General features: G+C 54.7%; 8 protein-coding genes across 8 annotated transcripts; 3 read left to right on the top strand and 5 right to left on the bottom strand.

Annotated features, from left to right (window-relative positions):
• Positions 1–1,992: 1,992 nt before the first annotated feature.
• On the bottom strand, positions 1,993–4,004 carry TRIREDRAFT_121733 (delta(14)-sterol reductase). Its single transcript, XM_006965218.1, has 3 exons — positions 3,770–4,004; positions 3,398–3,702; positions 1,993–3,323 (listed from the first exon to the last, which is right to left on the bottom strand). The coding sequence occupies exons 1-3, from the start codon at positions 3,826–3,828 to the stop codon at positions 2,230–2,232; spliced, it is 1,458 nt and encodes a 485-aa protein (XP_006965280.1). The 5' UTR covers positions 3,829–4,004; the 3' UTR covers positions 1,993–2,229.
• A 598-nt stretch (positions 4,005–4,602) lies between these two features.
• Positions 4,603–5,772, top strand: TRIREDRAFT_61584 (uncharacterized protein; the record flags this gene model as incomplete). Its single annotated transcript, XM_006965362.1, has 4 exons — positions 4,603–4,970; positions 5,026–5,111; positions 5,226–5,560; positions 5,626–5,772. The coding sequence occupies 4 exons, from the start codon at positions 4,603–4,605 to the stop codon at positions 5,770–5,772; spliced, it is 936 nt and encodes a 311-aa protein (XP_006965424.1).
• A 1,158-nt stretch (positions 5,773–6,930) lies between these two features.
• Positions 6,931–8,221, bottom strand: TRIREDRAFT_107208 (uncharacterized protein; the record flags this gene model as incomplete). The annotated part of the gene is made up of 4 exons (XM_006965217.1): positions 6,931–6,987; positions 7,484–7,519; positions 7,703–7,790; positions 7,929–8,221. 4 exons carry the CDS (start codon positions 8,219–8,221, stop codon positions 6,931–6,933), a joined length of 474 nt encoding a protein of 157 aa, XP_006965279.1.
• Positions 8,222–9,511: 1,290 nt separating this feature from the next.
• Positions 9,512–11,220, top strand: TRIREDRAFT_107207 (uncharacterized protein; the record flags this gene model as incomplete). The annotated part of the gene is made up of 4 exons (XM_006965361.1): positions 9,512–9,542; positions 9,603–9,898; positions 9,997–10,800; positions 10,879–11,220. The coding sequence occupies 4 exons, from the start codon at positions 9,512–9,514 to the stop codon at positions 11,218–11,220; spliced, it is 1,473 nt and encodes a 490-aa protein (XP_006965423.1).
• Positions 11,221–11,763: 543 nt separating this feature from the next.
• TRIREDRAFT_107206 (uncharacterized protein) lies at positions 11,764–12,959 on the bottom strand (the record flags this gene model as incomplete). Its single annotated transcript, XM_006965216.1, has 3 exons — positions 11,764–12,373; positions 12,455–12,717; positions 12,831–12,959. The coding sequence occupies 3 exons, from the start codon at positions 12,957–12,959 to the stop codon at positions 11,764–11,766; spliced, it is 1,002 nt and encodes a 333-aa protein (XP_006965278.1).
• Positions 12,960–13,342: 383 nt separating this feature from the next.
• Positions 13,343–14,355, bottom strand: TRIREDRAFT_107205 (uncharacterized protein; the record flags this gene model as incomplete). Its single annotated transcript, XM_006965215.1, has 2 exons — positions 13,343–13,444; positions 13,504–14,355. 2 exons carry the CDS (start codon positions 14,353–14,355, stop codon positions 13,343–13,345), a joined length of 954 nt encoding a protein of 317 aa, XP_006965277.1.
• A 1,027-nt stretch (positions 14,356–15,382) lies between these two features.
• On the top strand, positions 15,383–17,169 carry TRIREDRAFT_27492 (Hypothetical protein; the record flags this gene model as incomplete). The annotated part of the gene is made up of 4 exons (XM_006965176.1): positions 15,383–15,420; positions 15,503–16,328; positions 16,443–17,026; positions 17,097–17,169. Coding segments are annotated over 4 exons (1,521 nt in total), but the record flags the coding sequence as incomplete, so codon positions are not given.
• A 250-nt stretch (positions 17,170–17,419) lies between these two features.
• Positions 17,420–18,438, bottom strand: TRIREDRAFT_121732 (uncharacterized protein). Its single transcript, XM_006965214.1, has 3 exons — positions 18,275–18,438; positions 17,919–18,070; positions 17,420–17,810 (listed from the first exon to the last, which is right to left on the bottom strand). The coding sequence occupies exons 1-3, from the start codon at positions 18,309–18,311 to the stop codon at positions 17,496–17,498; spliced, it is 504 nt and encodes a 167-aa protein (XP_006965276.1). The 5' UTR covers positions 18,312–18,438; the 3' UTR covers positions 17,420–17,495.
• Positions 18,439–19,286: the final 848 nt, after the last annotated feature.

The following is a 19,286-nucleotide window of genomic DNA, read 5'->3' as shown; positions in this document are numbered from 1 at the left end:
CGCACCAATGCACATCGGCCAAAAGGCAAGCTTGATGGGCTTTTTCCCCCAGCTCGGCGGAGACGGCCGGCCAAGCGAGATAGTTAGCGCTTCGACGTTGGCATTCGCGCTGGGGGCTTGGATGGCCGGCATGCCATCATCCTTGCTATTGCAACTGGCAGCGCTCATGGCAGTCACGGATGCTGATGACTGTTGACGGCGAATACCTTGTGATGAGGTGTCTATCCCCTATTTCAGCTCTTTGCGAAGAGTCGAAACAGAAACATACACTCATGCTCACGTTTCAATAGACACATACAAGGACGAGGTGAGGGTTACATGCAGTCGCGACGAGGCAGCATCCAGAGCCTCGGGCAATAAGCCCACGACACCCGCCAAAGCAGTACGCTGTCGACCAAACACGTTTCTACGGGCGCAAGCCACCGCTGTGGTCGACTCCCCTGCCAGTTCATAACTGCTACCCCAATGAGCTTGAGCTACCATCAATACCGGACCGAGCACCCAACTGAAGTGCCTTTTAGCACTCGAGGTCCGCTGATGAGCATCTTGGGGGTGGTATCTTTGCTCGACCCGCTGCGGAGCTGTCATCATCGTGGGGATAACCCCCATCCATCCCATCTTAGCGGCGAACCCCCCGGCCGCCGGCTTCGTTGCCTCTCCCGAGCGCCACACAGGCACCCAAGTCCCGGTCTCATTAATTTGTCAAGCTTTGGAAAAAGTTCCGAAGCTCATTAAACAACGTCCCAGTCTAGCCAAGGAGTCTCACGTTGCCACTGACGTACTACAGCAATGTGTTTTTCGATATACAGGTCAAGATGAGCACGACTCAAAGGACTCGACTTCTTCCGCACAGCATCAAGTCCAGCTGATCTGGAGGAGAAAAGAAAAACCCTGCAGCGAACATCAACAGCAAACGAATGCCGATCCAGGCGCGGCTCCGCTCCCGCATCGTCTCCCCGCATTTACCCCGATGCCCCGACTGACTGCTGTGCAATAGCCTGGGGACTGGCCTCCTCACGACTGCTTGCCTAGCGCCCCTGTGTTCGGGCCGTTTGTTGTGCACAAAAAGACCATCGGGGAGTTTCGCCAGAGATCCTGGGCTCTGTCCTCGACAGGGCATCCAACAACTTTTCCACCAATCCTATCAACTGCTGGTCCTCGGTACTTTCTCCAACAAGCTCTCTCTGTTGCTCTGTATCGTATGTGCGTGCATGAGGCAGCATGGAGGAAACACAAAGCATATTCAGGATCTCCAAATGCACACGCGGCACGGCGTACGGAGCAGTGTCCCGTACATGCGCAGTAGCAGATCTTGAGGACCATGTCAACGCGAGCACGCTGCATCGTTGCATCGTTGCGCACCGGCTCGCAGCCTACACGTGCCAAGCGGAGAGCCACCCTCTAACCACCACACTTCCAAAGGTAACCAGATACTAGTACCAGGTGTGCTCGTGTCCTTCGGCTCGGATCTGCAAGGAGGTCCTCTTACAATTCCCGTACAAGCAGGTCTACGCAGCTACGGCACACTCCCCGAGTCGCCGTTCCACTGGGCCGGAGAAACTGCTTGACCGGACGGCATCTCTCCTCGATCTACTTGGTCAACAAACGTAAGCCAGGAGACGGGGCCGGCCTGGTGATGCCGTGCTCGAGCAACAGTCGGTCATTTAGACTAACGTTCCTCAGCCTTGGGACCAGTTCGGCCCGTCTCGCCTCATCCAGCATGCATGTACATATATGCTCGACGTGCTTTAATTTCAGGATGACAATACTAGCACGAGCAAGGCATATCTTTCAGCTTCCTCCCAGACGTTCGCACGGGATACCCAAATCAACTGGGACGTACGTGTGCTATCGCTCCCAGGCTTGGCTTCTCACGTCGCCGCGTTGGTTCCAGTATCCTAGTTCATGCACCAAGCGTGTACTTTGTCGGCCAACCAAAAACATGCGCCTTGATATAAATTACAATTACATATGGGCTAGTATTGCTGTTCTCCTCTCATTCTCGACGAGAAACGCCGAATGGCTTCCGTAGGCGGCTGCAGACGCAACGGGCGTCATTGACAGCCTGCTTGCGATTCCCGTCTGCCTTTTGGTTGCTGACCACACTGAGGCTTTTCGCCGTCATTTCCAATATGGCTTCCTCACTACTTCGGTGGTTCTCTCGGCAAGCGGAAGCAATAAGATCCTTTGCTCTCCGAGCTAGACAATCGGCTGGCCGCTCTCAGCTGCCTAGTATATGCCAGGGATGATCCTCCATCGCACAATCTTCTTGTACTTGTTCCAATCCTCGCCATACTTGCGATAGCACTTGAGATCGTCTCGTCCATCGCGGTGGATGAGCAGGATCCCGAAGTACACGATATAGAAGTAGGTAATGAGCATGCCCCAGCCCTTGGCGTCACCTTGAATCACCTGTCGGCCGTCGGCCATGACAAAGGCCTCCTCGGCGGTGGGCGTGCCAGCAGCGAGGATCTGGTACCCGGCAAGGCCTGTGGGCAGGCAGTACGGCCACGCCTGGATCCAGTCGCCAAAGTAGTTGATGTGGCGCGCGATACCCCACCAGCCCGTGGTCAAGAGCTTGCTGCCGGTCTTGGTCTCGATGTACTTGAGATGAGCAACGCTGGGGTCACTGGGGTTGGTGCGGAAAGTGTTCTTCTGGCTGTTGGCAGAGCGGAAGATGTAGAAGCCAGTGCCAATGAGGGACACCATGGCGAGAAGTCCGAGGGGGCCGAGCGAGCGAGGATACACCGACAAGTATCGAGTCTGGAGGGAGTACACGAACGGGACCCAAACGAGGTCTCCGAACGCCAGCATCATGCCGAATCCATCGGTGGTGATGTCCATGGTCGTCAAAATGGCGGCCTCGTTCACCCATGAGTCGATGATGTACAGCGCCTGCACGACGGTGATGCAGATGGCGCTGTCCGTGACATAGCCATAGTTGCGGTACTGCTGGGCGCACCACGCGCAGTTCAGAATGATCCAGCCCATCATACCCGGCCGAAGCTCGCACCACTCCTTCAAGTCGACCTCTCCGATGAGGGGGATAGTGACGCGGGGGTTCAGCTCGCGCCCGATGAACCAGTCGTATAGCATGTTGCCAGTGCATCCGCCGGCGGCGAGCTCGCGGTTTTCCTTATTGCCGGCTTTGACACTGAAGCTTCGGACGTACACGAAGGTGGCGATGGCGTATGAGAGGAGGATGCTCGCGGTAAGGAGCTGGACGTAGTTTTCGCTGATGAAGGTCCAGACGGGGAAGTCTGCGCCTTGGGCGATTGTTCCAGCGGCCAGTGCAGCGAGAGTGGCCATGTTGGAGTACAGGGCTATCACGGAGTCAGTATAACTATCCATATCTGCCTGTCAGATGACGAGTAGGTTTGTTCCTTCAATGACGTACTGTTGAACCTGTACTTGAGGCGGCCACCAGAGCGCAGAACCGTACCCTCCACCTTTTGCGCGGGGAGAATCGCGTACAGGATCAGGTTGAGGAGGTAGTAGGCCGCCAAAGCACCAGATGCCTCCCAGCTGGCCAGGCCCCAGATGCCATCTTTGGGCCAGCCAACCTCGAGCTTCAGCTGATCCAGGGAGAGAGTCTTGGGGCTGAGGAACGAGGGCGCGGGACAGCCCGAGATGTCGTTGCAGGAAAAGGTGAAGAGGTAGACGAGGACGGGGAGGCCGAAGGAGATTCCAAAAGCACCCAGCCTGCGGACAGCGTTAGAATCAAGACAGATGCTTGTCTTTTTCCAATCGGCAACGGGCTGCGACTTACGGGCCTCCGAATTCGTAGCCGTGAGGCTGCTCCGCGGCAGCTTGCTTGGGCTTTGCCATTGTGACACGTCGATGAGGAGCCAAAGAAGCGCGTTTCCTTTCGGGCGATGTGGCGATTCTTAAGGCTCGTTCTCTGCCTCTGCAGTGAAGCTTGGGCGCACGACAAGACACGTAATGGGACGTGGCACTGCCTCAAGCCATTTGGATGAGCTCGATGATGGCAAGCTGGCAAAAGCTGGATCTCGGGGGCTCCAGCTTCCGAGTCGTTGTGATCGTCTAATTTGACCAGATGGGCTTAGCCTGCCTGGCCTAGCGGAAGCTGCCAGCTCCGAAACGGACAAACACATTACCCGATCGGCGTTGCTGTGTGCACAATCGGGAAGGGATCGACGTCATCCAGGAACCCGCCAACCAGAGAGCGGCCAAGGCGATCCCCAAATCCAAAATCCCGTGACCTGGATGACAACGTGCTGAGACCGGGGATTATCGTCGTGGCGCTTGTTGGAGAAGCAGGCTGCGAGGCTGAGGCTCTTCAACAACGCATTCTTTTTTTTTAATTTGCCTGACGGTACTGAACAACAGAACGAATTGTTCAAGGAACCAACAGTCGGTGGAATAGGACTGATTTTGCGCGCCAAGGCTGCGTCGCGCTTGTTCCAGACATTGTCGCTCGTTTACTCTCCGTGTCTCACGTCGAACCCGGCCGTATTACGCGGCAATTGATGATCGCGCAAGCGTCGCACGTCCAACAGCCCCTCGAGGCAGCTCTCAACCACTCGCCCTCCCATTCGCGCCGACTTCGAATCGACGACATCGCCCTACCAACACCCAACCATGATGCCCTCAACCTCTCAGCTCGTGATGCTGCTGGCCACGGCCGCGGCCGCCGTCCACGCCGCCGGCGACACCCCCACCGCGACGACTCATGTGCCGGCGTGTACGGCCACCTCGTCAACGGGCAACGGCGGCTTCTTCGATCTGCGGCCAGACACGGCGATGCCGCCGCCGGAGAATGGCAAGGCGCATAAGTCGGGTCTCTACAAGGACTACCACTCGCGGGGGTACGACTACGGCAAGAACTTTACGCTCAACATCTGCGGCGCCGTGGTCGATCCCGTCAGCGACGTTGTCGGTCTGAAGAAGAGCCAGTGGGCCAATGTCAGCGCATACTATACCACTCACAACAGCGTATACTCGATTGGGTTTGTTCTTGGCCCTCTTTTTACTTGTCCTTCACGTTGCTAATGGTAATTCTAGCTCCGTGTCGCTCGATTTGCACAGCCGGGGGAGAAAGCTGGTGCTGCAGTACACTGGCGGATCGCCGTGTGGGGAAAGCAGATCAAGTCCGGATAACGATCCCGACGACGACTACGACGATTATGACAAGCGGAGCTCGACCTTTGACGAGGGCCTCTCATCGCCCGGCCACGCCCACGCAGTCGAGACGATTGATCGAGACGAGAGCACGTCCAAGACCAGGCGCAAGTCCGCCACGATCTCCTTCCTGTGCGATCGCGACCCCGGAACGACGACCGCTGTGTCCTTTGTCGGCGTCGATCCCGACGAATGCTCGTACTTCTTCGAAGCCCGGTCGGTCCACGCCTGCGCCCATGCCGAGCCGCACAAGCCCGGCAGCGTGGGCCCCGGCAGCGTGTTTGGGCTGATTCTCGTCATTGCCGTGCTCGTGTACGTCCTGGGCGGCGTCTTCTACAACCGCACCGTCGCGCACGCGCGAGGATGGCGGCAGCTCCCCAACTACAGCCTGTGGGCCGGCATCGGGAGCTTCTTCAGCGTGCGTCCTTCCCGGCCCAAGGCGGGACTGCCTCCTTTCCACTAATTCATCAATTTTTCTTGTAGGACTTGTTCATCATCTTGCTGTCGTCGTGCGGACGCCTTCTACCAAGCAGGAGAGGGTATCAGCATCTTGGGTCTGGCGGCGTCGGGCGGAATAGCGAAGCGGAGAACCGATTGATAGACCAGCTGGACGAGGAGTGGGATGATTGAGTTGGCATCTGCGGGCTTTATATCTTGTCCGGTCTCTTTCTTCAAAAGACATTGATCTGGCGGTTTGAGCCAGGTGCTCTGTTCCTGTAGGGGTTGGTGTTTCTATTTGGATGTACATATTATATGTTTCTTTCCTGTTCCGCTTCTACTTTGATTGCACGGCATCCTTGGCGTTCTATGCTTTTTTATCTCTTGCCTGTTGCTTGAGCAGGGACGCGCCGAATTTCGTTGATCGAATCTCTCGGCTCGTTCACTCCCTACCCTAGAGGATACGGAAGAATGTGCACTATCATGACTTTGAATACCTATCTTCATCTGAAAGGCTGTCACTGGTCCATAAGATAGAACATGCACGGCAGGCATTACTTGGTTTTGATCATCTGTCCCTATCAGGCCCTTTGCTACAACATTTTTACTGGAGAATTTCTTAAAGAGTCTTGTTAATCGGGATCTTTACCGTTGCACAAGAGGCGGCGAGCTTCCTGGTTAAAGATGTTTTTGTGACAAAGAAGTAAGAATCCAACTACTCGAATCTCCCATCCATATTAAGCTAGGGTGTCAAGATCACAAGGAACGAGATTTGCTAGATTTGATCATCTTTGGGATCTCGGGCAAAGCGGTATCCGAAAGTCCTGGCGAACGTTGGGCCAGTCTTGATTCCCGACCTTAGTGATATGCGGGTTGCCGGCGGTGGTGGCGATGGATGGGAAGGAAGGCCAAGCCAGGTTCGCACAATGTTTTGAAATATGAGACTCCCTGGCAGGCTTTTTGTGTATGTCGGTAACAGTAGGTAGTGTATGTGAGGTGACGTGTGATGTTTGATCTTCAGCAGGAGAAATCGTCGTTAACTGTTGAGGCTGATGTCGGGATCTTCGGCCTCGTATCCTTGTGGTTTCTCTGGGACATGAACAGTTCGAGTTGAGGTATTAGGGTAAGAATCCACGGCCTGTTAACTCTCATCCGGTTCACTCTGTCATTGGTCTTGATGGGATCACTATAAGAGCCCCAGAATATCCCGTGCAAACAGGCGTTTCCTCCTCTCACCAGCTCACCGTCCCGCATCCGAGATTCCGCATAGCCCTTCCCGTCAGGACGTGTAATTCTCTCCGCGGCTGCAAATAGAATCACAGCATGACGGATTTATGACTTGTGCCCTACTTAAGCTGCACCTCTTTCAACATTCTTCCAGTCTATGGTACAGTAGATGTCCATATACTGTAGGTACATAGAAGTTTAGCAAATGATCGATGACTTCTAGTAGGTACACGATACAGCCATGCCGCCGTCGCCGATTCGGAGAGGGCGAACTTTCTGTGCGATTCGACCTGTTACAAAGCGGTGGATAAGCGCCTTTTTTCTCATGCTGTGCTCTCTTCCATTCGTCTTATGGTTTGCCCCTTGCTGGTGACGCGGGACTGCATGTGCTGTGTGACCTGGATAGGTCGATTACCCGGAGGGAATAGGGCTTGTGTGTATAACAGGCTCTTCAGCTGATGAGCGGATGGACAGATGGGGCGGATGATGGATCCTAAGCTCAGATATGGGGGGGGGGGGGGGGGGGGCAATTGACGGTCGGTGAAGAGACTGGGGGGTTGCGATGGAAGCCTTTGATGCATGTTTCCTTGTGTTTTTCTTCTTGGGCCTGGACTGACATGAGCTCTGGGCTCAGCGGAAGCAAGATTGTATGAGGATCCAAGATGTAATTACTCACAGACACTGTTCGTACATTGTCTTGAATCAGGAGTTTCTAATAGTAGACAAATCAAGAATGTCAGTCAAGATTGTGCTCATCTTCTTCCCCGACTCTTCATCCCACGTTCATCCATTCCTAGCTGTAGCGAGCCTTGAAGCAAACCGTCACACAGTCTGGAAGAAAACTCGCCTTCCACGCATGAATGCACGTCGGGGCTGAACACATGACACAACGCACCTCGGCATCATGCCTCCATCCCAGGAAACCGGCATATTCTTCTCTGCCCTCTCTCCTCTTCGGATCACCAGCACCTGATGTTATTTCCCTGCACTGACTCCAGCAATGTCATGTCATGCAGTCTGCCGAGCACAGGACCCCGGTCTGCTCCCGCTCGTTCAAACACTTCCGTCTGGAACCCCATCTAGGGCCAGCGGCGTGGGCGTCCAACCTATTCACGGCTTACCCCGAAACTATATGGACGAGTGCCGAGAGGGTTGCAGAGAGTGAAATCGGTGTGATGTGATCCCAGGGCCCTGGTCGTCGGGAGGGGGCAGCGACGGCAGCTATGCTTGAATCGGGGGAGGCAATCTTGCTGTTGACAGGCTTGACGTTGCCGTGACATATCCGGCGTGGGAGGCGGTCTGTGCAGGAGATTGAGTATTTGGGGTGATATGCTGGACGTGGCTGGGCCAGGAAGAGGATGAGGAGGGATAAAGAGAAGGGGAGAGGGGGGAGAGAGAGGGGGGAGACATGCATGCTTTGTGCGCATATGTGCATATGGCGACCTACCAGTTGCGTACGCAAAAGCCTTGTTGCTGCTTCTGTGCATATTCCTCTGTCATTCCACGGCGTCGGTTCTGCCGGTGGCATTTCCAGCCTCCCGCCTCCCCCCTTTTAAGCTTCTCCGACGATACAGGAGATCGCTCCATACGGAGGTCCTGCTGTACGACGAAGCGATACAGATACGGAGCACGTATGGAGTTCATCTCCTACAGCCGGTGGCGTGGGAACTCTGAACATATTCTGTGACGCTCGGGCGTTCAAGCAGCAGCTAGACTCAGGGGCCCTGAAGAGGAGCGTGTGGGGGAGGCGGGCATCTCCCTATGGTGAATTGAACGAACCTGAAGCTGGGCATGCCCGATTCAGAACGACTTGCATCGACTTTAATCAAAGGGCTGGTTATTGTCCGCGGCAACGGGAACGCAGTGGCCACTCTGCCCTCTGCAGGACAGAACTGGGGAGGGTGCCGGGAAGCTGGGGGAACGAGTGAAAGGGGGGCTGATGGGAAGATGAAGTGTGCTACTATAATCTGCCATGTCGGGGGCTGTGATTTGTCTTGTATTGGAGATTCTCAATGCGTTATGAGGCTGTCGAGTAGGAAATGATATTATGTACGAGGTGGAAGCTCGATCTGGAACATTGTGGCTTCCTGGACACTTCAGGTTTGCCAACTGACGAGCGGTTCCGGAGACTCTGTCACTGTCGTTGAAGGTCCGTCTGGCAGCTGTCAGGGCTTAGGCCAAGCACCACTCGTTTATTGTCGTTCCTTAACTCACATTCTATCAACCGCTGTTCTCCGTCCTTCTTTTTCCTTCCTTGCACAGACTTCAGAGCTCGATTCTTGAAGATTACTTCTTTGATCATCCTTCTTTCGATACGCATTTTTCCTGAGCCATCGTAGCCGTCTACAACTTCAACAAAGCCTGTCTAACTCTCTTCCATTCTCCTTACTTCCAAAGCAACGAGTTTCGACGCCTGCTTTCTCGTCTCTTGGGAGACCCCAACCCGCTCTTCTTTTCACGACTTTTCTCACTTCTGGCACGCGCAGGTTCGCGTCATCGTCAACATATCTTCATTTCCGTTATCTATAGAGTCATATAATCGTCGCCAGCCTCAATATGTCGCAGTTCCCAGCGGCCAACAGTATGTTCCAACCCACTCACTTCCTACCCCAACTCTCGTCCCTTGCCCTCCACCGCTTATCTGAAGACGGGAATCTACATCATCCCGTGCATTCCAGATCTACGGCTCACCATCTTCACAGACATGGATAGCGTAGAGAACACGGGTAATGACGGTCAGTTGACCTGGTGGGTGCTTCTTTGAGCGGGAACAGGCACACTGACTTCAGAATCAGATGCAGACACCCAAGGCTACGGAAACGATGGGTTCCCGAGCGGCCAAGCTACCGAGAACCCTACTCAAATGGCTGTGGACAATGCAACCCAGAGTCATGCTCTTATATATGAGCATGAATTTGACCCCAACTGCCCGGACTGCCAGCAACGAACATTTGATTTGCTTGGCTTCCAGCCGTATGCACCCCCAGGAGCCTCACAATCTGTCTATCCAAACCCTGGCCAGCAGTTTGCCCCGTATCCGGCACCAAGTATGGCCGATGATGCGATGTTCCAGTCTTTATCAGACTTTGAGGTATGTTCTGTCCTTGCTCCTACATCGAACCTACTATTTTGCCTGGCATGTGCCGTACTGATTTTTGACGGCTGCAGGAACTAAACTTCTTTAACCAGCCTTATCTGTTACAACCACAAGATGACGAACTACTTCAGTTCCAGCAGCAGCAGCAGCATCATCAAGAGCAACAGCAGCACCAAGATCAGGAGCAGCTGGACTTCTCTTCCACCGTCATCTCTCCCGAGTATTCAGACCCTTTCAACAGCGCACGGCACCTGCAGCAGGATGAGGTCGTTGAGCCTCCCCAGTTCTACTTCAATCCACCGCCCGTCGAGTCTTCCGACTTTGCTGGCTTCAATTTCAATACCTTGCCTTACCGCCCGGTCCAGCCGTCCATCGCAGGCGAGGCCTGGATGCCGGGTCATGATAGTAACCCTTTCACCTCTGCAGCCCCCGAGATCATTAAGAGTGAGCTTGACGAGGCTGCGGGCATACCCATAATCTTGACTCAGCCCACGGAGAGCATGACGACGGCCCCCCTACCTCCGACTCAGAATCCCTCCATGTTGGAACCCGCTGTTGCTGCTGGGAATTTGGCGCCTCCTTCACGCCGCTCCCTGGCCTCCCATCGTCCGCAGCGACGACTTTTGCCGGCAGTCAGTTTGCGCCGACCTGTACACCGACAAGCGGACGTTCGTTCACGACGCTCTCCCGTGATCCAGATGTCTCCGCAAGCAGCAGCTGAAAGAGCTGCCAAGGACCGGTTTCTGGTGCAGTCTCGTAGCGAAGGCCTCTCCTACAAGGACATTAAGCGCCTGGGAAACTTCAAGGAAGCGGAGTCGACCCTGCGTGGACGGTGGCGCACTCTCACCAAGGAAAAGAAGGACAGGCAGCGTGACCCCAAGTGGACCGATTTAGACGTAAGTTTTTCCAAGAGTTGGGTTTCTAATCCAGGATGTGTCTCGTCCAAGTTGTGTCCTAACAAATGTTTTTTCCAGGACCACCTTCTGAAGGAGGCCGTCCAGGTGCTGGCGCACGGCCAGCACCCGGACAGGGCCAAGCTTTCATGGATGGCTGTGTCTGTCTATATCAAGGAACACGGAGGGTATTCTTTTGGATACTCTACTTGCCACAAGAGGTGGTTGCGCTTTGAAGCCGCCGGTCAACTAGGGAGTACTGGCTTCGACGATAGCTGGGAAGATGAGGAAGAGGACGACCATACCGATGAGGGATATGGCGAGAGCCAAGTTGACGAGCTTGAGCAGGGCCATGAGTCGAACGACCAGAATGGGGACGACGGCGAGGAGGACGACGATGAGGAGGACAATGTGGCTGAGTGAGGACAGCATGGCACGAAGATTGTTGGGGCACACCGATGTGCTGTTTCTTCTTTGAGGTTTCCTTCGTTGACTTTTGTTCCCTTGCCGGTTGTTCTTTTACGCAGAGGGTTGCTTTCTTTTGTTTTGCGTTTTGCTTTTTTCCACCTCTCGTTCATTGAACAAGACGAGGACAGGTGGAGGTCATACACTGCACGCACTACATGGAGTTCAGGGGTTGAGAGATATGGAATTCTCCTTCGTCTTTTCTTCTTTCGGTTTTTTTTTTTTTTTTTCTCTTTGTTCATTTTCGATTTTGCCTTTCTTTCTTTTCGCCTTTGTTTCACATTTGCAAAGGAATAACCACATTCGCATTTGCCAACAGGCCCAGTGGTAGCAATGCCACCCATAGCGACGGACAGAGAAAAGGATAGAAAACGGATAGGACAACCAAATGGAGGCAGGCAAGCATCGTTCACGCGAAATTCTCATGTTAGAGTACATATTTCTTCTTGCGTTTACTCTTAATACATTGATCTCTATGTCATTCATCTAGATATATGCCCACTAGAGCTTGTTCGATTCACCCTGGTACTCTTCTCGCGGTACGCCGATGCTCTTCAACACATCCAGCAGTTGGTCTGGACTCTTCTTCAACGCCTCCCACTCTGCTTCGCTCTTGACCAAGGCTGTGCCCGCCAGCACCGTCCCATTCAGAGCGAGGAACCCAATCGGAGACGACGTTTCGGCGTCTCTAATCTCACAACCATCGCTGAGTCGGGGGCAGATGACCAGCCTATCCTTTGTCATGGCCATGTTGTAACTGATCTTGGCTTCTCCAGTAGAAGGAACCTCGTCATCTGTTGGGGCTGTGCTCCCTGCGTGTGTATGCTGAGCGACTGCTTGACATGCCTTTCTGTAGAGGCGGAGATATGCGGCGTGGAGGTTTTCCGACGAGGTGTCTATGCTGATTGGTTCTGAAAAGGCAACAAAGGGGGTTTTGTCAAGGGAATCGGCTTGCTGAGCGAGGACTTCCCACGAGGAGCTCGTTTCCAAACCGTCCCTCATGCGGGATATGGGCAAGAGCTGGATGTGTCTATGAGGCTGACTGGCGCCCGAATGATCCCCCCCATTGAAGAAGGCAAACAAGCCATCCTCCTGCGCAGCCTTCCCCCCCCTTGTATCGGTTAAACACGATGCATCAACAGGCTCGCCGTTGGGCGCGGTTTGCTGCTGCTGCTGCTTCGCCTGTTCATACGCATCGATGCACGCGAGCGTGGCTTGCAAATCAGATTCCTCCAGCAAATGAGTCTGCAGCTTGAACTCCTTTGTCGCCAAGATGAAGTGCTCCGGCACGACGGCAAACTTGTTCAGCACGAGGTAGTGCTGGTGTCCCAGGTCTGTGATGAAGAGCGAGGCGGGAGGGTTGGCAAAGGGATCAAAGGGCTTGCGCGGGTGAGCGGGATCGGGGGGAGGGCCTTTTGGTTTGTTGGCGAGGGCGGGGGAGAAGCGGAGTTGGAACTTGAGGGGGGAGGAGAGTATATTAGTTGAGGAGCTGGTTCTTTTATGGGAGGATGAGGGTGTGTTTATTATGTTTGATAGGGGAGAGAGGGGTGGTTGAGACTGAGACTTACGGGGATGGAGTTGATGTGGAGGATGGTGACTTGGGTTGGGAAGTAGTGCAGCTCGTTGGCGGCGAGGGCTTTGCTGAAGGTCGTTTTGACGAGTTCCGGGAGGTTTGAGGGGGCTTTTAAGAGCGACATTGTGAGTATCCAGAATGTGGGTTGAGATGGTGTGAGATGGTGATTACTATGCAAGTGAGTGTGTAAGACACATGTATGTAAGAGGGGGAAGAAGTGAGATGCTTAGACGCCTCTATCACTGATGATGAGGGTTGTAGAAGTGGTCCGTGCGCTAGAGCCTGGGGATGCCCCTCCATGTCGAGTGTCACGATCATCGAGAGGATCACATGCAGACCTATGACCAGATGCAACGGCGGCCCTTGATCTACTGGGATTGATGCGGAAAAGCAAGATCGTGGGTATCATGACATTTTCATAGAACTAGGCTAACTTTCAAGTCGGAAGCTAATCATCATTCCGTTTCCACTCAAACAAACACATGGGGTAGCCGGTGCTTCATCCATCTATATTCCCGGCAGACCAACCACTCCTCGTACAGCCGGTACAAATCTGGGCACGTAATAGACGGTGTACATAGCAATGATGGCGGTGAAGAGTCCCGTAAACTAGATACATGGCCACTGTCAGCTTCTCTGTCAGACTGCATACCAGCGTGAAGACATACCTTTTCGAACCACGTGTGAAAGTATATGGCCGTCATCAACAGCATCCACAGACTCAATGCGATGAAGCCAATGGCCGTCTTTCCTCCAATGTTAAACGCAGGCTCTCCCGCGCCGTATCCGACCGCCGTCTCCGACTCCACGCTGGCGCTCTTGACAGCTCCATCCGGCATGACGATGCTTCTCTCTTCGGCTACCCAGCCGCTGAACCTCAGAGCCGGCCATCCAACCTCTTGCATCAAGAACACAGCGCCCAGCACAAGCAGGAAGACGTGTCCCGAGATGTCGTGGCCGCCCTTCCACTTCCCCCCAGCCGCCTTACAGGCCACGGCCGTCAGCATCTCCTTGACAGAACCTCCTCCTTCCACGCTAACCTCTCTCTCCGCCAGCTCGCATTTGCCGCCGGTCCACCGAAAACTGCGATCGATAATCGGCGGGCCAAAGAACCACTGCGTGACAAAGAACCACCATCCCGTAACCGCCAGCCACCGGATCCCGGCGCGGATCCGCCTCGCCAGGACGACCGCGGGCGGCGCCTTGCCGGTGGGCTGCATGAGCAGGGAGAAGACAAAGGCAAAGGTGATCCATCCCCAGCCGCGCTTGACGAAGACGACGTTGAAGATGTTGTTCTTGCGGGCAAAGTAGCCCGGGACGACGCTGGGGTCCTGGTGGTGCGACTGCGAGACGTGGTCGTATGCGGAGGCGCGGACGTCGGGCGAGACGATGGAGAAGATTGTGCCGAAGACGAGGATTGCGGGGAAGATGCCGAGGGCGATGCGCTCGAGGGGCGTGGGGAGGTATGGCGGGTTTCGTTTGACGGGCTGCGTCTGCTCGGGGGTTGTTGAGGCGGCCATTTCGTTGGAGCTGGGGTCGAGGGTGGATGTTGTTTTGGGGCGTCGAGATGCCATTTGCCGACTGATGGGGGGAGTATTAGAGGAAGAATGAGAGGAGTCTGGACGCTCAAGAAAAGACCCGGGTATCAGCGCGGCGCGAACATGAAGAAGGATCGTGAGAGTTGTAGAGGAGAGAATGCGACTGGTTTGGGACGAGTTACCGTGGCTGCAAGGCTGAGCTTTGGCAGGCGTGGGATTGATGACGTCGACCGAGGCCGCTAGAAGCTGGCACGATTCAGGGCAGCGGCTTGTGGGGTCAAGTCAAGTTAACGGCACGTTCACGTCTAGATGATATCAATGGATTCATTCCATATGAAGCTATGTCAATTCCTCTGGGTTATTAATTGACTCGTATCAATCATTTATCGAGGAAGATATATGTTGATATGTTAAGATTGATGCACAGCGAGTCGTCATTCTCGTAATGAGTATCTACCTACGCTACCGTTACTGCAGAAAAGCATGTGATGCCACCCACTGACACGAGATGGACTTGCTTGAGTAGTAGTGACAGCCTAAGAGCATGTCCAGTATGATTAATGCAGTCACGAATAGAATAGGTACCGTCTCATATGATTCGTTGTACTCTCCTGTTTTCATTTTTGATCCTGCACCCTCTTCCTGAGACTATATGTACAGGTATGCATTCGAATGCAGACTCTCTCGTTCATTTACAGGGTAGCACTAAACCCGCCCAGATTCGATACAGTATTACTAGCTGATGCCCCACCCTTATCGCCATTCGGGAAATTCTCTAATCAGTCGCATCTTGAAATTTCTCTTCCTTGTCTCCAATCGCTTCCCGTAAATCGAGACATCATCTTCCACCATCCTCAATGCAAACATGGCGGCCGGCGACGAGGCTCCTGTCGCCAATGCGCCTTCGGGCGAGCGCAACGAGGCCAAGCCCCAGGCTCCAGCTGCAGCTTCATCTGCAGACGCCGAGACAAAGAATGGCGACCAGAAGCCTGGCAACAACAGCCGCGGCAAGGGCAAGAAGGGCGACAGAGGCCGAGGAGAATGGAGGTGCGTTATTGACTCAAGCCTGCTCATGACAAAACGGTGAACTGGCCGCATGTACCAACGGCGCTGATTCCAAAGACTGTAGCCGCACCAAGGTAGACAAGCGAAAGCGCCACGACGAGTATCGCGAGTACAAGCGCCGCAAGGTCAGCGACATCGACAACCCCAAGGCGAACCCCTTCTCCAAGGAGGAGATTGAGGCCGAGGGCCGCCGCCCGAAGCGCAAGGTCGCCGTCATGATTGGCTACGCCGGCACGGGCTACAAGGGCATGCAGCTCAACGGCGACGAGGAGACGATTGAGCGCGACCTCTTCCAGGCCTTCATCAAGGCCGGCGCCATCTCCAAGGCCAATGCCGACGACCCGCGCAAGTCGAGTCTGGCGCGCTGCGCCCGCACGGACAAGGGCGTGCACGCCGCGGGCAACGTCATCAGCCTGAAGCTGATTATCGAAGACGAGGACATTGTCGACAAGATCAACGAGGCGCTGCCGGCGCAGATCCGGGTCTGGGGCATCCAGCGGACCAACAACAGCTTCAACTGCTACCAGTACTGCGATTCGCGGTGGTACGAGTACCTCATGCCCAGCTACTGCCTTTTGCCGCCGCACCCGCAGAGCTTCCTGGGGAAGAAGCTGGTCGAGATCAACAAGGAGTACGGCGCCGAGGAGGAGACGAACGCGCGGCTGGCCGACGTCAAGGATTTCTGGGCAGAGGTCGAGGAGAAGGAGATTCAGCCCATCCTGGCTCGTCTCGATCCGGAGACAAGAGCAGCCGTCATGGAGAGGTTGCATTCCGAGGACGCGTTCGAGGAGAAGGCCGACAACAGCGCACAAGCCGCAGAGCCGGCTGCTACTGCTACTGCTGCTGCTGCTGAGCCAGAGGAGACGGCCAAGGAGGACGAACAAGACTATGTCATGGTCGACAAGGAGGCGCCATCTGCGGAAAACGCCGAGCCGGCCGCAGCCGACGACGACGACGACGCCGCCGCCGCCGCAGCTCAGAAGCCCGCCGCCGTCGTCCTCGAGACGGTGCAGCCCAAGCGCCGCGAGCTGGGCCCCGTGGACTTTGCCCTGCGCGACATCAAGGCGGCGTACATTGGCGCCAAGCGAGCGTACCGCGTGTCGCCGGAGCGCATCCAGCGGCTGCAGGAGGCCCTCAACAAGTACGAGGGCACCAACAACTTCCACAACTACACGGTGCAAAAGTCGCACGGCGACCCGTCGTCGAAGCGGCACATCCGGTCCTTTGTGGTGAACCCCAAGCCCATCATCATCGGCGACACGGAGTGGCTGTCGCTCAAGGTGCACGGGCAGAGCTTCATGATGCACCAGATCCGCAAGATGGTTGGGCTGGTGACGCTCCTGGTGCGGTGCGGCACGACGCTGGACCGCATCACGGAGAGCTACGGACCCAAGAAGATGGCGATTCCCAAGATGCCCGGCCTGGGTCTGCTGCTGGAGCGTCCCGTGTTTGAAAACTACAACAAGAGGGCTAAGGAGACGCTCGGGCGGGAGGAGATTGACTTTGACAAGTACAATGACAAGATTGAGGCGTTTAAGCAGGAGCAGATTTACTCGCGCATCTTTAGTGTTGAGGAAAAGGATAACTCGTAAGTTTTGTCATACATATATAAGGTACTTGGGGTTGAAGGAACGCTACTGACCTGGGGCTTTTCACAGATTCCACACCTTCTTCTCGCAGATTGACCAGTTCAGGTCCAACCACTTCTTGTGGCTGACTGCCGGCGGCATGAAGGTCGCGACGATTGACAAGGCGGGTGGCAAGGTGCAGGACGTGGACAAGCAGCTGGGCGATGAGGACGAGGAGGATCCCGAGGGCGGAGAGGGTTAAGGGGAGGTAGCTGAGTATAGATGTTGCGTTTGCAGACAAGAGTGTGATTCAAGATCCGTCTGGGAGACATGGTTATTTGGCGTTTAACCAATTGGATATGCTTTTCGTCATTTCATGTGTTCCGGTCAAGTGGACGGTATCTATCATTTTCCCTCTATTATATGAACCCAGCTGCCCCAAATGCAAACTCCCAACGCCCTCATAGAACAACTTTCACACCTAAGAATTCACCGGCCAGCCCCAAGTCCAGGCCCAGCAGACGCAGCAGACGCAGCAGACGCAGCAGCAGCCGCCGCCGCAGCCGCAATCTGACTCTCCATCTCCTCCCGAACGAGCGGCTGCCACGTCGCCCCATTGCTTTCCGCGAGCTGCTTCATCTTGGACGCCTCCATGGCGTTGAGCAGGTCAGCGACGCGGTGGACGTGCTGGTCGAGCTGGTCCTGCTTGAGCTTGCGGTCGTCGTCCTCGATGCCGAGGGGCCCAAAGACCCAGAGCTCTTTGATTTTGCGGGAGAGTGTTAGGAATTCTTTGATGGAGGTGTACTTTTTATATGACTCGTCAGCTCATTATGTACTTGACTCTTCCATCTTAAACACCCTCTTTGAGCTGGGAATTTGGGGATGGGTGGAAAGGGTGGTGAGGGAACGTACCAGTCCGTCGAATTCCATCTTGATGGATATGCCGGTGACGGCCATGGCTTCCGGGTTTGCATTGTTGCGGTCTTGTTCTGCTTGGACGGTGGCGAGCATCATGAGGGTGCGGTAGCGGGTGAGGATGTCGGCGATGAGGCGGTTGTGGTTGTCTGTGTGGTTGTGTGAGATGAGAGTTTGATATCCAAGTGGTGGGTTATATGAGGGAGGGATACGAAGAGGCGTGAATAAGAAGGGTTCAGTCTAGGTATTACGATTGCCATGCTGAATCATGTTGAAGCTATAGGATGAATGATGTGGCGCAACAGATTGAAGCATTCGTGTAAGCAAGGCAGGGCTGCCATGAAAGAGCTTACCCATCAAATTGGACGAGGCTGGCTGTGAGCGGTCCATTTCCGGGACGGGTCGACTGGTGCTTGCTTCTTCTCAGACGCGGGTCTGATGCGCATGGAAAGCTTTCTGGTGAGAGGATATTTTGAGTGAGTTGGGGTTGATTGCCCGATTCGGGTCTGGGCGGCTTGATGCTGGATGGAGTTTGTTTGTCGAGATTGAACAAGATGAACAAGACTGGAGAGATTCAATTCATCGGGTGGGTTAAATGATGAGGCTAGAGGGACACGGGTTGGTGGGGCTGGCGGCTATGGGATCAATCACTGGATCCAATCGCTAAGAGCGCTGTATTTTGGGGCGAGTCACCACTGAAGGATGCTGCTGTTGCGCTGTTACAGAGGTCCACGGGTAGCTGTAGGTGCTCTGTTGTGTACATGTAGCAGAGACGGCATCATTACGTGTCAATCATTATCTGTATTGATGGGTTTTGATAAGAAAAAAAAAAAAAAAAACTAGAGGAACAGCCGTCAATGAGAAAGGTCAAAAGCAAGAGAGAAACAAAAGACAAAGAGTCAAAAAGTTGGCCCAGGGCGAAGTGGACAGTCGGGCAACCATGAGCGCTTAGCAGCCCACTCACAAACCTCGCCCAACTCCCCATCAGTCAATCCCCAACCCAGCACCACACCAACCAAACATGAAGTGAGCCTTGCCGCATGCACCAACTAGCTAGTAACAGCTGCTCTAGCTCGGTGGATAAGTCGGGATCCTGAGAGTACGAGTACTAGCCCTGTAGCAGAGCCTCTTTGTCGGATGTTGTTTCGTCGTCTGACAAAATGGACCAAAGTCGCTCCAAAACCTCATCAGCAGCCCCTGCAGGCGTAGCGCTCCTTGGCGCCGTTTGGCGGCCTGTAACTTTCATGGTTACGACACCCTGCTGTAGGATTCTTGCGATACGGCTGCTGGCGCGGTATTTGTCAGGGGGGAGTGTCCTCTTGAGGCTCTGAAATCGGAGGATGACGCGTGGCGGTGTTGCTTTTG

This window comes from Trichoderma reesei (assembly GCF_000167675.1).
Source record: "Trichoderma reesei QM6a unplaced genomic scaffold TRIREscaffold_9, whole genome shotgun sequence".
In the NCBI taxonomy this organism is placed as follows: Eukaryota; Fungi; Ascomycota; class Sordariomycetes; order Hypocreales; family Hypocreaceae; genus Trichoderma; species Trichoderma reesei.
This window is presented reverse-complemented; position numbering and strand designations above follow the sequence as displayed.

Bases quoted from the DNA above. Each gene is read 5' to 3' on its own strand.
- TRIREDRAFT_121733 (XM_006965218.1), bottom strand. From the start codon at position 3,828: ATGGCAAAGCCCAAGCAAGCTGCCGCGGAGCAGCCTCACGGCTACGAA. The intron at 3,703-3,769 runs GTAAGTCGCAGC...CGCTGTCCGCAG, and splicing joins GGCTACGAATTCGGAGGCCC to GCTGGGTGCTTTTGGAATCT. The intron at 3,324-3,397 runs GTACGTCATTGA...ACTCCGTGATAG, and splicing joins CCTCAAGTACAGGTTCAACA to CCCTGTACTCCAACATGGCC.
- TRIREDRAFT_121732 (XM_006965214.1), bottom strand. From the start codon at position 18,311: ATGGACCGCTCACAGCCAGCCTCGTCCAATTTGATGG. The intron at 18,071-18,274 runs GTAAGCTCTTTC...ACAACCACACAG, and splicing joins AGCCTCGTCCAATTTGATGG to ACAACCACAACCGCCTCATC. The intron at 17,811-17,918 runs GTACGTTCCCTC...TCATATAAAAAG, and splicing joins AGATGGAATTCGACGGACTG to TACACCTCCATCAAAGAATT.